Here is a 16,711-nt window from a genome sequence, read left to right as displayed (position 1 = left end):
GCACCTAGTAACCGTTCGGTAGCGGAATCAAGCAGAGTGGCGACTCTTCTAGCCTGGGACAATGCATTTCCCTGTAGTAGTTCATCTCCCTGCTCAGCTGGTTATTCAGCCTCGGATCCTCGCACGACATGTAATCAGCAGTATCGGCGGGCCACGTCTCCACGCCCCGCCCAACTGTCTCGACCGCCTCCACTAGCTGGTGGCGGTGACGGGAGTCAACACTAGAGAGGAGCAGCGCCCGACAACCAAAGGTGGCGAGCGAATCGCCCAACGGGTTAGCCTGCTGCTATTAAAACAAAATCGTTCAACTCCCTATGTCTTGTATGGGGCTGTTGTTGCATGTGCACGTTCATGGACATGATCTCCTGCACAGCGGCGCCAACAACCTTCCAAACGCATCAGTCATAACGAATGCAACTATGGGAATTGAATATCGCACCTAGGAACCGAATACAACTTGTGTAGCATTCTTCAAATCCCATAAGAGATGGAACCGAATACATATCACTATGGAACCGAATACGCATTGTGTGAAATTTCTTGAGAGCAGTGGAACCAGATATGCTTAAGATGGAACCAAATACAAAGATGTGGATTTTCTTCTCACCACTAGAACCCAATCCCCATTTGTAGAATCGAATACACGGCCCTAAAGAACATCAAACTCTTCTTCAACTGCTGCTTGAAGCTTTCTTCATCTTCATCCATCAACCTCCTCAACATGAAGCTTCTTCTTCATCATCAATCAACCTCGTTCTTTGTCCTCATCTCGAGCACATCCCTCCAACCTGCAACAACCACATACAAATCACAAAAATAGATTACCTTCATGAACTTCCTTGTTGCTCTCACTCTCAACCAAGCGCTGCGAAAGCAACAAATGCATGGTCAGTGAACCTGCAAAGTTAAAGTTACTCCTCACATGGTCACAGTGTAGCTTTGTTTAGTCATGAGAGCACAGTGTGTGATATTTTACAAATATTAGAGGACACATATGTCATTTGAACGTAAATCAGTGCAAATCTCTTCAAGATGACGAGATGGTTAAAGCACTCTTATCTCGCAAATCAGCCTCATAAACAGTAATTTCCCTTGAAGGGAAACACCAGGTATATTTGAAATACTGCAAAGGATAAAACTATAATAATTTTGGAATGTAGAAACTGTATTTCATCATAGGTTTGGAAACACATTTAACATCATTTTAGTAAAAATATTTATTATGTTTCCAATCAGAATTTTTATTATAACAAAAAAAGTGAGTGTTATAGAATGATAGTGTAAATGTTTTTATACTATCAACTAATTAAAAATGCTTAAACATGATTTTGGTATCCTTATTTTACTCAATTTTTAATTTTGGTCTTATTTTAAAGCATCTCAATTTTAGTTCAATCCTTAATTTTGCATATATTTTTTCTTTTATTTTGGTTTAATTAGACCTAGGGCTAGCATATTCATTTAAAGTACCGTAAAAGGTTATTTAATTAGTTGAAGTGTAAGAAGTTGAAAAAATAAAAGTAGATAAAATTAACTAATGAGCCGAATTTGTGTGTATATATATATATATATATATATATATATATATATATATATATATATATATATATATATATATATATATATATATATGGCACATGTTTCTATTAAAAAAACCAAAATTGTAGATTAATAGAAGAGTAAAATTCTACGTAAGTCAATTAAGAATAAGCAGTTACTTTTAAAGCAATTATTAGAAAAGCAAAATTTATTTTTTTATTATTATTATAAATCACATTGATGGAATGACTAAAAGAATTGCTTGGTTCCTGCTACATGCATCTATGTCTGGTCTCCTATCATAAGAAAATAAAGTTTTAACTTGACCTATTAAAAATTATAAAGAAAATCAAGTTTGTTATTTTACATCCCTAACTCAAATAGTCAAATTCAATTAAAGAATAGTATATTATCAGCTTAGCCTATGTTTGAATAAATAAAACATCGACTAGAGGGGAATTGATTTTATAAAATAAACTAACAATAAAATAAATCAAATATGTACTTTTAAGAATAATATAAGCTTAAAACAATTGAGTCATAAGTGTAGTTGCTAAGATGCAGTGACGAGGTCTAGTGTACAGTTTAAAAGAGAGAAAACATGAAGTGTAGTTCCTAGGATGCAGTGAGAAATGGCAATGAGATCTAAGAAAGAAGAAAATATAGTAGAAAGGTAACAGAGTGCATACATTAGAGGATCAGAATATGTTCTAGTACAGAAGTTAAAATTTGAAGATGAGATTTGATCAGTTTCAGCGATTCTTAAAACTACATAGATAAAGTACAACATACAACAGCTTAAGGGTTAAGACTTAAGACTAAATATTAAACAAAGTGGGTCTTGGTCATCTGCTCACCGTGTCTGGCGCATGCTAACTAGTGGAGATATGTGGCTTGGTACTGATAAGCATTCCCAAAGTAGTTGGCAGGATTAGGAGAGATGTTATAAGTTGCAGAAGCCATGAGAGGGGGGCAGTGATTGTCAGTTGGTCCAGGGTACATGTAAGATCGGTCATACACATATTGAGGAGGATACCTGTCAGCAACTCTAGCATATGAAGTTTTGTCAGATGGAAAGTTAGTGACACGTGGACCATATCCAGCACTGTTAGCACGGGGTCTCTTCGGTTGAGGCTTTGTTGCTTCAGTTACCCTTTTCTTGTCAGCCTTCGCCTTCTCCAGTTGGATCACTCGTTTCTGGAGAGGTTCCAGAGGATACTGCTCATACAGTTTATGATCTTCAATGCACTTAATTACAGCCTTAAGTGCAATCAGCTCTCGCTCGTTAACATCAATCTGAGACAGTAGCATCTAATTAGGAATATCACAGAAGGGACAAATATATATTCACACACAAACAGGTTTAAAATCAAACATCAAGATCAGATATCTTCAAGCATACAAATAAGGACCTAATGGAGACACCAAAATATGTTTTTGAAATGCATTGGTACAACCCTCACACAAACCAAGACAGTGAGTGAACGTCTCTTCCATCAATTTTTGGAGGGACTTGACTAACTTCTCATCCCTCTAAGTTTTTGAAATCAGAGCATTTCTGTCGTCGTTGTTTCAACTAAAGCAATGTAAAATCTCGTTATTTCTATTATAGACAAATTTACACAACAAGATTGTGTTTCTTTTTGCTGGTTTGGCTTATGACAGAAGCTAACACTCAGACAAATTAATAGAACTATCACAGAGCCAATTACAAGCAAACCCTTCGTTCATTTTCCATTCTACCCCAACCCTCTCAGTCTTATCTCAAGAGTCATCAAGCCTCACACAGACATTCACACCTGTAGAAAATTTTAGTAGTGACAGCGCTACTCTCGATTGTTGCAAATCTAGATAACTGCACCAGTTACATATCAACTATGCATTCCTAAATAGTCCTTGAATTGATCTACATGGGGCCTCCATACGGTTTTTATAAAGGTATAGCTCCAAATTATGCATACTGAAAAATTCTTGTATCATTCTCATTTCAAAACAGTCAACTAGGGTTTGGTTTGAGAGATATACAAGTCCTTAAAGAAACAAAGGTACTCCCCAAAGCAGACAGATTACACACTATCTGTGAAGGTTCATCAGCTGGGAAGTTGCTATGCAGGCAAAGGTCTTAGAGAAATGGAGAGCAGAAGTGTTGGAATCAAAATTTGACACTGAAAACCTAGGGCAACAAGAAATGCTTTTTTATATTGGAAGATGCAGTCCAAAAAAAAATATTAGTTTCAAAAACATGGGGATATGTAAAGCATTGGGCTGAAACTGGTTTGACAAATGAACATGGAGGTATGTCAATTATTGGGGCTGAAAAGGCTCTAGAAAAACTAAGAGTAGAAAACCAATTGAAGGCCAATTAAGTCATAACAAACAAGGCAGGCAACCATAATCTGATAGACTAACAAAATCCTATTGCCAAATTTGAAATTTGAACTTCAACTTAATTTATATCTCTATATTCTGAGCTTATTTGTGAGGGTGAGCCTCCGTGCAGTGCAGCAATGACATTACTGCTCCGTGACTTAGAGGTCATGAGTTCAAATTCTCGGCTTGCTGGCTTTGGTCTGTGTACCCAGGACCCACTATGTGAGAACTTCAGCACTGGGCTGCCCACTTTCTACCTTATTTGCCAGAACTTATTTTGTAACATTTTGTATTCATTTATGCATGAAAGTAATCTGGTAAGATATTCAAAACTGCACCTCAATTAAATGAGTAACCTAATCCAAATTCCTAATCAAATCAAATAGGTAAATAAATATGGAGGCGTAGTAAGATTGGGAAAGAATTCATAAGATTGCACCTCTACCAGATGACCTTTTTTTTTTTCTGAAAATCTAAAACCATTTCCAACACAACCATTCCTATGTAATAACCAAGCTCAAAATTTCACGTTGACAAAAAATTATAGACAACTTCAATAGACAGGGCATAAAGTCTGGAGAACTCATACATTTCAGAGCACTAGTTCAAATTATTACAAGAAACAGATGGATAATTACTCGATAAAACAGATTCTAAACAACTTACCTGTGCTGTCGGAGATGAGTTAACATTTTTGACGGGAGAAGAAGTTTTCCTAGCATCCTTCAAGTAAGACTTCAGTAAAGGAATGGGTGAAAATTGTTCTGTAAGATCAAATGCAAAAGCCAAGTTAACAGCATCAATTTGCCGCCCACTATTCACCAAAACTTCAATGACACCTGCACATGAAAAAGCCAAATCAATCATTAGAAATAAAAATAAACGGATGCAATAACTCAGTTACTTCACTCTCGGGATCAATTAGATGATAAAGTCATTGGTGTATGCATGTCAAAATCCATTTTGGGGATTATGCTATGAAACTAAGTTGAAGGTTTGCACTTGTTATGTCCCTCACTGTTTACTTTGCAATGTATAAGTTTTAGAGATTTTCTTAATTCTTACAAGATAATTTATATAACATTAATATTCATATTCATTAATTTTCTTTGAACATCCTAACATACAAATGAAACTGATTTGATTAGCCTTCACTTTCATGAAAGCAAACGAGCCATTACTTATTAAAATTCATGTTTCCTTTTTCGTTTTTTCCTATCAATAATTTAGCAAGAAGCATCCAGCATGCTCATTCACGAAAAGCAGTCAAATACAATTAATGGCCCTGGAAAAATCCTATTACTAATGAACGATTCTGCAAGGTACAGAGTACTTAAGCAAGATGCCACGTTTATAATCACCAAAGAGAAACATAAGGAAATACTTTTCTCAAAACATAAATCCAAATATATATATTAAAAGAAAAATATACGTGTAGATGAGATGATTATATGAAGACACAGTATATAGAATAAAAAAATAAAAGCCAACTTAAATGCATTTTCCTTTAGCTGTATAAGATTCTTGTTCAAAACCTAAGATTCTTTATTTGAGGTTTTGATCTTTGTCAGAGACAATAAATGAAGTAAAGAACAAATACACACCAGGCATCTTCTCTGACAACCCAAGGTAACGGCACAAATCAGCAGTTTGGCGACGTCGAGATACCATTGGAATTAGCCTGGATAACTCTTCCTCATTAAAACCAGATGCAATACCAAAACTTGCTAGAAGTTGCAAAAATGCATGAGCTTCCAAGGAATTCCCATTGCTAGCATCCATGTCAAGAGTATCCAATCTGGGTTTCCATTCCTCAGCAACTGTCTTTGCCCTGTCTTTGATATCTTCTGAAATTACATTAGAAACACAATATGAGTTTCTCAGGAAATCACACAGACATTCCATCAGCATGATACATGTTCGTCGAAGACCCAATAAGTTAGCATCCTTCTTTACATCCTGATTTGACACTTCTGTACAGTAAAATCCTTCCAGAGAATCTAAAACTAAACAGGCAGCGTTAGGAGCAGCTCTTAATGCATGTGGTATTTCCTCCCTTACAGCAGCAAGGTTCTTACGATTATCAGATATGAATTTGTGAAGTCCCGCAGCATCCATCTCTTTACATAGTTTTACCAAGTCTGGATAAGACAACTCCACATTTTCAATTTCAGGAGAAAGTTCCACCTCTCCCACTTTACCTTTAGCCGCAAAGGACACGACATCTACTGGTTTCACCTCCACACACAATGCCCCATTACCCTTATTTGAGACAATAGGAAATTCACTTGACGAAACCTTCCTGTGCTTTTCTCGAGCATTCATAATATCAAATACAGCAGCGTCCCGTTTCTCCTGAAGCCCCTGCAACGTGGCTTGCTCCTTGGCATAAACAGCTGCTTGCCGCTGTTCCAGTATTTCCCGAGCCTTCCTCGTTTTGTTCTCAAACTGTTTTTCCTGGTCTTCCAATTCATCAAATCGCCTCTTCAAGGATTTCTCAAGACCATGAAAATGTTCCTCTAGGTCTTTCCATTTCAGGTTCAGAGTAACAGCACGGTAACTTTCAAGTTCAGCAAACGCCTTTTGCAGCTGTTGTATCTTGGAAGTTGTAGAATCTATCAGCGTAGCAACTGAATCCGAGTCTTCCATAGCAAAGTAGCTAAAAACAAGTAAAATAATTAACTAAGTACCAATTACCAAACGTCAACTTATGTAATATCTAACGGTATTCTTAGGGAAAATAAATAAGAATAATCTAGTACTGCATTATCCTATTTTAGACAAGTCTTTATGGTCAAAAGCTTCACAAACTTCACTGAGATTAGGATTCACTAAATTTAATATTTTATTTAAAAAATATTTACCAAATTATCAATTATTATTTTCTTTACAATCTCTCTAGCGGCTTGATTGATCACTAAAACTCCCAAGAACACTACCAAAAACAGAAATCTGACAAGAAAACAAAACAACTTGCCGAAAGCAGTTCAGGATCCAAAGCTTTCAGTCGCAGCAATATAAACCCTAAAAAACTGAAGATTTTTTTTAAAGTGATATAAGGAAGCAAAATTGGCGCAAAATATCAACAGAACCATTAATGCAAGAAAGAAGATAACAACAAAAGAGAATAAGTTAAACTAAAAACCAATTGAATTTTCTTACAATAATTAATTCAATTTCCTAAAAGAAACAAAAAAAAACTCAAAATTCTTCTATAGCTCCGTTACAAGTGTAATTTTGGAGTGCAATTTCAATGAAATTGCATGAACCGAAAACACAACGAACGGAGAACGTGGATTCTCCTTCTAGTCATGCAAACAAAGCCGATCTAAACCAATAGAAAGAAAACAAACAAAAACAAAAACAAAAACAACAAAAAAAGAATGAAATGAAAGAGGAAAGAAGAGGAAGTACCGGAATGATCCGAAGGAAAGTGAAAGCCGAAGAGAAGAGAGACAGAGAGAGAAAATTCTCAATCCATTTTTTCTCTCTGCAACTTCAACACTTGGAGAGAAAGAGAAAGAAGACAAGAAGAAATTATAGTGTGATGTGCTCTTTGATTTAAGGGAAGAGAATGACTTTTCTTTTTCTCTTTTTTTAATTCTTATATGTAATTTTAATTATTATATTTAAAAAAATATAATTTAGGCATAATATTTTAAAACTTAGTTATCTTTTTTTTCATTGTTTATTTATTTTACTAAATTTAATCCATTTTTGAAAAATATTTTATCGGAAAGTCTTAAGTAACAGTGAAATAATTAGTAAATAAATATTAACGATATTAATTAATAAATAAAATTATTTATAATTAATTTATCTATAATTATTAATAAAGGAAATTGTCGATTGTTTGATAACAATTCTTTATGTATATATTTTACTATCTATTTTATCCTAATCAATATAAATTGTTTTATTAATCATTTTATGCTTTAAATGTAATAACTACATTTTATAATTATTTTCTAAGCATATATTTTTAATAAATTTAATAATATCTTTTTCTTTTAATAATAATTTAAAAAAATGATTTTTATTTATTATATTAAGGTAAAAGTGATACAAAATAAATTGTCTCACTAAATACATAGGAAAAAATCATATTTTTGTATTTTCTTTAAATATTTTGAGATTTAAATTTGAAAAAAAATGTTATATTTTTGGAATTGATAAAATTAATCGAAATTATATTGGTAGAGAAAGAAAATTGAATAAAATAAATAAATAATATAATAAAAAGTAATTAAGTTAATATTTTAATTTGAGTATAATTATTTTTATTCTTTACATATTAATTATTAAATAATTAATTTGATTGGTTCAAAATAAAATAACATATATTTACAATTGAAAATTATAAAATATTATATCTTTCTAAACTATGAAAGTAAAATTTTAAAGAAATATAAAAAATTAAAATTATAAATAAAATATTAAATGATATATATATATATATATATATATATATATATATATATATATATATATATATATAAATAAGTAAAACAACGTTATTTAAATAAATATAACTTTCATACCATCATAGTCAAAAATTTAGAAAACTCGTTACTTCGTCGTAAAATTAAGTAAAACATGTGAAAATAATAAACAATTTCAATACAATTTGAAATATAGTGCTAAAAGTGCTCTACATAATTTATTTAAAAGACATAACATTTGAAAATCATGAAAATAATTCCCTACTCGTTTCTCAGTTTACGTAACATCAATTTTCATTAGTAATATCTTCTATAATATTATCTGTTTTCGTATAAATACGATAGTATAAATCACCATCACAAATGCAAGGGTGAGTTAACGTCATCAACATAAAAACATATATAATAATACAATTATTATAATATAATTATATAATAATGTATAAGTTCATAACATTAATCTATTTCACAACACAAAACACATTATTAATCCAAACTGTTATTGAGATAAACCATGTTATCATCACCAATCACTATCGCTATATGTCATCTTCCGTACTCCAACACACACGACCAGTTCACCAAAATTGACCATACAAACTAACGTATGACTTTCCCGTTCACCAAAACAGGACCCACGTACTAACGCAAATCTCGCGTGTTCATCAAAGCAAGACCTACACACCAATGCAAGATTTTCTTGTTCACCAAAACAAGGTTTGCTCACCAAAGCAAGGACTTTCTCGTATCACGGCTAAAGAGTACATAGGACGATATATAATCAATTGTCTCAAACACAGTCAACACAACAACATGGTTTATCAAACAACAATAAAGAAAAAGAATTCAACCAACACTATAAACACTTCAAACAACTCGGCACACACACTACAATAACTTGGTAATCACATCACACCACTCGGAAAGTAATTTAAACAGTTCGATCTCACCTAGACCAACTCAGCAAAGTTCTCAAAGAGCTTGGCCAACACCATAGACAACTCGGTCAAGTGCTAAAACCTCCAAGCTCACCTAAACCACACTCAAATAATTTCCAAAACCCTAAACTTGAGGTTCCCAAATAGCACAACCAAACAGCTCAACCAAAACACAAACTATTCAAACGACACCTCAAACAGTTCGGTCAACAGCATCAGGAGGTCGACCAACATCAAAAACCCCAAAACGACATAAAGAACATCCAAATCTGAGCTTCAGAACCTCAAAACCAAGGTCTAGAACATCCCAAACCAAGACAACCTAGCTAGCTCGGCCAAACATCACGGCCAGCATAACCACAACTCAGCGAGCCTAAAAAAATGTACACTAACTATCCAAACAACTCAAAATTACATGGAAACATCACAACACATCATTTACTCATCAATCTAGTGATAACACATCATGGAAGCAAGACAGGAACCATGGAATCAACTATGGCAACTCATACACATCATAAATACACATTGGAAAGCTCGACATTGTTTTCAACCATATAATAATTATACAAAACAACACGGTCTAGGCATATATGAACATGACATTACCCATACATAACCCGACAACCCATAACACATGTTATACTAACCCTTTAACAACTCAACATAACCCAATACCACCCTTACATAGCTCAGTATTTACATGAGATTATACCCTACACTAGAATGCAGCCTGGTCTTGGCAAACAATAATCTAATAAAATAATATAATACCCAAAATCATGTTTCATGTTCATACAACACGTGAAAACTCTAAAACCCTAAAAACCATTCATATAAATTTATGAATACAAGGATGAACATAACTCATCAAAACACATGAAACACAGTGATATTTGCTTTAAACGAACTCATCAATTATAAGTAGTATCATGCAACCTTACTGAACACACAAGGCAATATGGACATGAACGCATACACAAACACACAATTAAAATCATAGAATGTTATAGACCTATTATACTCAATGAAACACATACAACACAACAATGTTTGGCTTGAGAAAACAACTTGGCAATCATGATTATCATACCCAAACTTCATGCCATACATACAAACCATGTTGGACATGCACTCATACATAATTACTCAATCATAGATATTGAAGACTAGCTCGTCTTACCTTTACTCCAAGCAACCTTTATCCATACTCAATCTCCAACACTTTCAACTTATAAATCTGTCACTTCTGAACCTAAAAATACATGTACTTAATGTGCTTATGTTTTGGACCTTTGAAAAAATATAAAAACTCAAAACAAACATTTTTGGACTACTAGGCTAAGTTCTACTATAGTTGCACCCTAGCAACCCAAGGAGCTCGGTTAGCCTCCACCTTGACCTATCTCAACAACCAACCCGACAGTTCGATCACAAAGCCAAGGACATAAATAGTCCGACCTAGAAACTATGTAGGAAGTAGCTCGGTCACGCAGAGGTCTACAGCGCTTCAAAGGAAATTAAATTTCCAAACGCAGGAGAGTCTAATCGAGCACATCCACCATTAGGCCAACACGTCTAAACTAATAGAAGGTGCATAAACTAATATATAACCCCTTTTTGACTTCTTTAGTAACTCTCCAACGTAAAAAAATCACTTATACAATATATTCATAATTTTTTTCCAAGTCTTACAATATACATATATTCTGATATTTACTTATATATAAAAAGGATTTTATATTTTGATATTTATAATTATTTTTTAATTAATCTTTTATAAATTAAAATAATTATTTTATCAATTTTAATTTTTAAGTAATTTTTTTTTAAATTTAACTAATTTTTTTATTTTACTGTTTTTTAAAATGAATCATTTTGTTACAAAATAAATAAAATTTTTATTATTTTTTATCATCATAAAAAAATGTAATGCATGTACTTTTATCAGTAATTTTAGAGAGATTTTATCCTCAATTTTTTTAATATATATAAAAATAATAATTTATTTTAGTTTTAGTATATTATATATACGTAGTATCTCTAAAAATTCTTTTATTTTTAGTATATATATATATATATATATATATATGTTTATTTATTTATTTAAGAGGTTATTAAGGCAACAATTATATTATTGTTTTTCCTACTATGTTCAAACAGACACCAATACATATATTTCATTAATTGGGATTAAGGATGTAATCAGATTTTTTTTAAACTGATATGATTTTTTATATGCTGTATCATATACATTTTTATGAAACTGATATAATTTTTTTTTTATTTGCTATATCATATACATTTTGTTTTTTGTAAAATACAATATTTTATTCGAGCAAGATAAATTAGTACGAAGATTAAAACATTTACTTAAATATGTAAAGCTCATATCTTGAATTAGAAGTCACTAGAATAAAACTATCATAGATGTCAAAAAAATTCTTTCAAATTCATAAAATAGATAAATTTTCAAAATCTAAAATTCGAAACTCCATATATACATGTACGAGTTGATAACGTACTAACGTTAGATGTACTTTTTTTCTCTGATAAAGAAGATGATAACGCTGGACATTAATTCATATTATTTATGTGTGTGTTTTATGCAATACTATATATTTTAAACTCAAACTTTCTGTAACTATAATTCTTTTGGAGAGATAAAATTAATTTTATTTAATTATATTTTAAAATTTTCATAAAACCATTAAAATACTAGAATTGAATTTTTTACAATTTTTAAAAATTATATTTCTCAACTATCATCATTATATTTATTTTATGCCCATTTTTTTTTTACATATTATATCATTATACTTCTTTAAAAAAGAAATCATGTTAATTTCTTAATATACTATACCACATTGTTTTGTTATAATTTTATGCCAATTGGTTATTAATTATGCAAATGATATTTCTCGGCAAATAGTGAAATATGAAACCTTAAATTCATATAATATATTAATTCATTATCGTTAATTTAAAATCTTAAAAATAATATATTTGTAGCCTTTTTTCTTTTATATACTAATTACTTTATTTGTTTATATTTAATGTATATCTTCAATCCATAAAAACTCTTTTTTGCTCGTACATGTTAAACACAATTTAATTTTTTCAAACTTATTCGTTTCACAAATAGATAGATTTATGTAAAAATACATTGAATTTTTTAAATTTTAACTGTGTAAGAACAATTTATTCTATCCATAAAACAATTTACTCAATACATTAAATAATACATAATTAATAGAAATAAAAATAAATAAATTTTAAGTTGAATTGGGCTTGACGATTGATTGCAAATCTCCCTAAGCAAAAGTAAAATTTGTTTAACTCCTATTCATATTTAAACATGCTTATATAAAAATTAAAATAGTACTTCTATAATTATTTTTTAATCTTATATCATTAAAATATAAACTTAATATATCTATTACATAAAATAAATTGATTTTAACATTAATAGATATAAGATTTATAATACATTCTTCCGTTTTATTTATGTTAGAAATTACATGTCAAATAAGATAAATTTAAGTGTAAATTTTATTTTATAAATCAACTTCATAAAATTAAGTTACATTTAAAAGTTAATTTCTTAATATGACATAGAAGTTAATTTTTTTTAATTGTTTCACCAATCATCAAATTACTATTATGCTATTAAATTGATTTTATAAAATTAGGTTAAATTTAAAATACATTTATCTTGTATATGAAACTAGATATCTGTAATAATAGTAAATCAATAAATTTAAGAAATTTTATTATTGTAAGTTCTAATGTCATATTAAAAATTATCCAATTATAAATTAGTTTGTTAATACGAGATATCCCAGATTCGCATCACTTTATATAGAAGCATGATAATGTTTTTAAAGAGTAAACTTATGAAAAAAGTGATGGTGGAAAAAAAGAAAAGAAAAGAAGAGGAAAATAAGGTAACATGTGTGATGGGTGACCGACACTAGGCAACCTATTGTCTTTGAGTGGCAACACGTTTCATTTGGTTTGTAATGTAATGTTGTGTTATGCTTGTTGTCTGTAAAGGTAGTTAGCACTATCCATAGGAGCAGCCTTTTCTTGTCCGCATACACTGACCTGGCTCCACCACCCTCCTACAGTTTTTTTATCTTCGACAAAATTAAGATAATGTAACACCCATTTTTTCTTTTTCCCTTATTACCCTTTACACCATGGTTTCACCATTATGAGTAGGGTCTCTTTCAACAACCCTCGAGAGAAAAATAAATTCAGTTATAAATATTAAAATTAGTTTATACAAAGTTAAAAATAATAAATAAATAAATTAAATTTGATATTTTTAGAATTGACACATATTATAATTGAAATCTCAAAATGATTTTAGTCGTATTGGTATTGAATAATAATCTTAATATTTTTATTAGTCTAAAATTAAGAGAGTTAATTTTTGATAATTTTTCTTCTTAAAGGCTGTAAGGACTATTTCTCATTTCTTTTATGATATTTCATTACCTTGTTTATTCTTAGCTTTGGGTGGTGAATACTTACAATAAATACTTTAACGCTCAAATTAATGTTTTTAGGTATTAGTTTCAAATATAGATTAAAGAAATTCTTAGAATTCACCTTTGGTTGTTTCTCATCTATTAGCACTAAAAGTTAAATATAACTTTGTTCACTTGATAATCCCAATCAAATCACATCATAATCGCGTATTACTTGTTAATCATTAGATGATGCTTGTTTTGTGGTTCTTGCCCTTAATTAGATCTTTAAGCATTCTTGGTGGAGTCGGAACCGACAAAGCCCTGTCAACATAAATCCCTTCTCAAGGTGGCCAACAATCATTTAGTGTTATCGATCTCGAATCGGGGTTTGAAATCCTATATGGTTTATTGTCCCCCAGACTCGAGCAAGTACTTAAAGCCTTTTTTGAAAGAGAAATTCCATTTTGTTTGGTTATGGTATGTACAATATACTACCCTCTAGACTTGAGTCAGGTGAGGCATACGAAGGGTCTTTTAGACGTTGGAAAATTAGGGCCTTTAGCCTGTTAGGTGTGATGTGCGTGGATTTCGTCATAGTTATTACACAACTCTTCCCAACATATTTGCTCTAAGACTTAGACTTTTGAATAAATAAAGTTTTTTTTTAAGTTCATTGTTAGTGATGGTATCAAATGTTTTATTTCTCTAAGTTAATAACTGATCTACAAATTACAAGTGACATCCTGAAGGGGGGTTACACGTCCCATAATAGTCGTGTCGACAGTGTTGGGGTCGATAGTCAAGCCGCTAATCTCAATATTCGAGTGGAGTGCAGTGTGACCAATGACAAAGTTGTCAATCCGTCTACCATTCCAGTAGAGGACGACGAGGGTGTTGCAGCTCAAGACAAGTACAAATGGGTTTATGTGAGTGTTTGGAGCCAATTCTCTACGTTTAGGTCTAATGCTATGTGAAGTACTTCAAAGAGAACACTTTTCTAAACATCAACGTGTTTATAGGTAGGTGTTCATCTATGAAAATATTAAAATAAAAACTAGTAAAATTAAATATTTTTGTAGAATATATTATATATATATATATATATATATATATATATATATATTCTCTTATATTTACATTGTGTTGGCTTATGATTACAACTCTTCCTTGCTTGCACAAAAATTCTTCTTAAAGATGAACCTTACTTTTGTGTGGGAATAAAGGTCAATTAATTTGTCACTATTTTTCCTCCAAAACAATATTGCTTTCAGGTGATGCACTTGAACCCCACACGATCTCATTAGAGTTATTTAGATTCTTCATAAATGTTTGTAATAAAAGTTGATGAAAGTTTTATGAATTATTTTACGTGTGTAGACTAATTTTAATTTATAGAAAAAATAATTTTATATTTCTTTTCTTTTAAAGTTGTTTATTCAAACATGTAGTAAACAATAATCTAATGAAGTTGGTTTAGTGATGATTCTTGGTTTGTTGGATCATTGTTTTGAAGTGTTCAGGCTTTCTCTGTGTTTGATTGCTGATTAGGTTATTATGTGTTCTTGCTTTCAAAAGGGAAAGTGTTAAACTTACAAAAGAGTCCATTGGTGCATGGCTTTTTCTGTGTGATTATGAGTAGGAAACTTTAGGGAACAAAAACTGTACTTTGTGCCTCTCCATGATGCTTACTTGTGTCTACATTTATCATAGTTTCTACCTTTCAATCAGTAATCATGGTGATAGTAGCCTCTGTGATTTATTGAATAAACAAAAGGAAGGCATGGACATGAACGGATCTCACAAAAGCATATAGGAGATGGAGCAAATGGATAATCTTTCTAGTGAAATATAGAAATTGTGGGTTTTGAAATAATATATATTTATTGGAGATCTCGCATAGATAAAAAAAGAATAGGATCAAATAATAACAAAAAAATTCGGGTATAAATTTTACATTACATACTTTGATTTTATGATATTGAATTAAAAATACATTTATTTACAAGAATCTTCACCCCCAAGTAGTAATAGCAATAGATAGTATGACTCCTATTGTTACTTTTTATTTGTTTTCATTAGTATTATCATATAAGTTTAATTAAATTTTTAGTCTTTTTATTAAATTTTTTTGGTTCTCAAAATTTTTATATCTTTTAATTGAGTTTTGACTATCTAATTGTTCTCTTAATCGGACGTGATTGTTACCTTACTATGTCATGTTACTTATTTCTATCTTCATGTTTTAAGAAATATGTGATTGATACTAGAGTTAATGGTGACTCTTACTAGAATTAATGGTCATTCTTACTGTTTTCTTAAAAATATGTTGGGTTGTATACAAGGGAGCATCATGGTCACATTTAGGTTAAATTAGTAGTTTGGTTTTTTTATTAAAATAGTTTAAGTAGGTATTATTTTTTGGTCTTAATTAAGTTTTTTTTTTAAATTTGATGCAATTATATTCTTTTATGTTAGTACTGTATCAACAACATTAAAGATATCATGTTTCAGTTAGTAGTTTTTTTTATTCTACTTTTTTAATATTTTTAATACATTTTTTTTACTTGTTATGTCAATATTTGCAACATGAGAGTATCCGTGCAACGTGACAATAGTAATGCTATGCATCAGTGTAAATATCAAATATTATTGTCTTATTTTTAATTTAGTTTTATGTTTAATGCTTAATTCAATTCAATTTATTTTTTTAAAATGTAGTAATGTTATCATTTTCCAAAATTGTGATAAATTTATTCCTTTTTATATAAATGTTATAATGATTTTTTTATTAAAATTGACATTTTTATTAAATATTTTCTGAAATTATTTTTAAACCAATTCTAAGATAATATTAGATTTCATTTCAATAAATTACTTTTAATCTTATAAAAAATCTGTATAAATAATATAGTAGTTTTAATTACTTGTTCTTTTTTATAAATGA

The 16,711-nt window shown here is 30.5% G+C and overlaps 1 protein-coding gene across 1 annotated transcript; it reads right to left on the bottom strand.

Moving 5' to 3' along the window:
- Window positions 1–2,185: 2,185 nt before the first annotated feature.
- LOC108347520 (FRIGIDA-like protein 3) lies at window positions 2,186–7,475 on the bottom strand. Its single transcript, XM_017586808.2, has 4 exons — window positions 7,324–7,475; window positions 5,514–6,568; window positions 4,576–4,748; window positions 2,186–2,835 (listed from the first exon to the last, which is right to left on the bottom strand). Exons 2-4 carry the CDS (start codon window positions 6,556–6,558, stop codon window positions 2,416–2,418), a joined length of 1,638 nt encoding a protein of 545 aa, XP_017442297.1. The 5' UTR covers window positions 6,559–6,568; window positions 7,324–7,475; the 3' UTR covers window positions 2,186–2,415.
- Between the last annotated feature and the right edge of the window lie 9,236 nt (window positions 7,476–16,711).

Source organism: Vigna angularis, chromosome 9 (genome assembly GCF_016808095.1).
Source record: "Vigna angularis cultivar LongXiaoDou No.4 chromosome 9, ASM1680809v1, whole genome shotgun sequence".
NCBI classification, from domain to species: Eukaryota; Viridiplantae; Streptophyta; class Magnoliopsida; order Fabales; family Fabaceae; genus Vigna; species Vigna angularis.
The sequence above is the reverse complement of the archived record's forward strand: the minus strand, read 5'-3'. Positions and strand labels throughout refer to the sequence as shown.

Excerpts from the sequence above, each read along its gene's own strand:
- LOC108347520 (XM_017586808.2), bottom strand. The coding sequence starts at position 6,558 with ATGGAAGACTCGGATTCAGTTGCTACGCTGATAGATTCTACAACTTCC. Across the intron at positions 4,749-5,513 it reads GTTGTCAGAGAAGATGCCTG|GTGTCATTGAAGTTTTGGTG; the intron begins GTGTGTATTTGT and ends TTTCATGTGCAG. Across the intron at positions 2,836-4,575 it reads ACTCATCTCCGACAGCACAG|ATTGATGTTAACGAGCGAGA; the intron begins GTAAGTTGTTTA and ends CTACTGTCTCAG.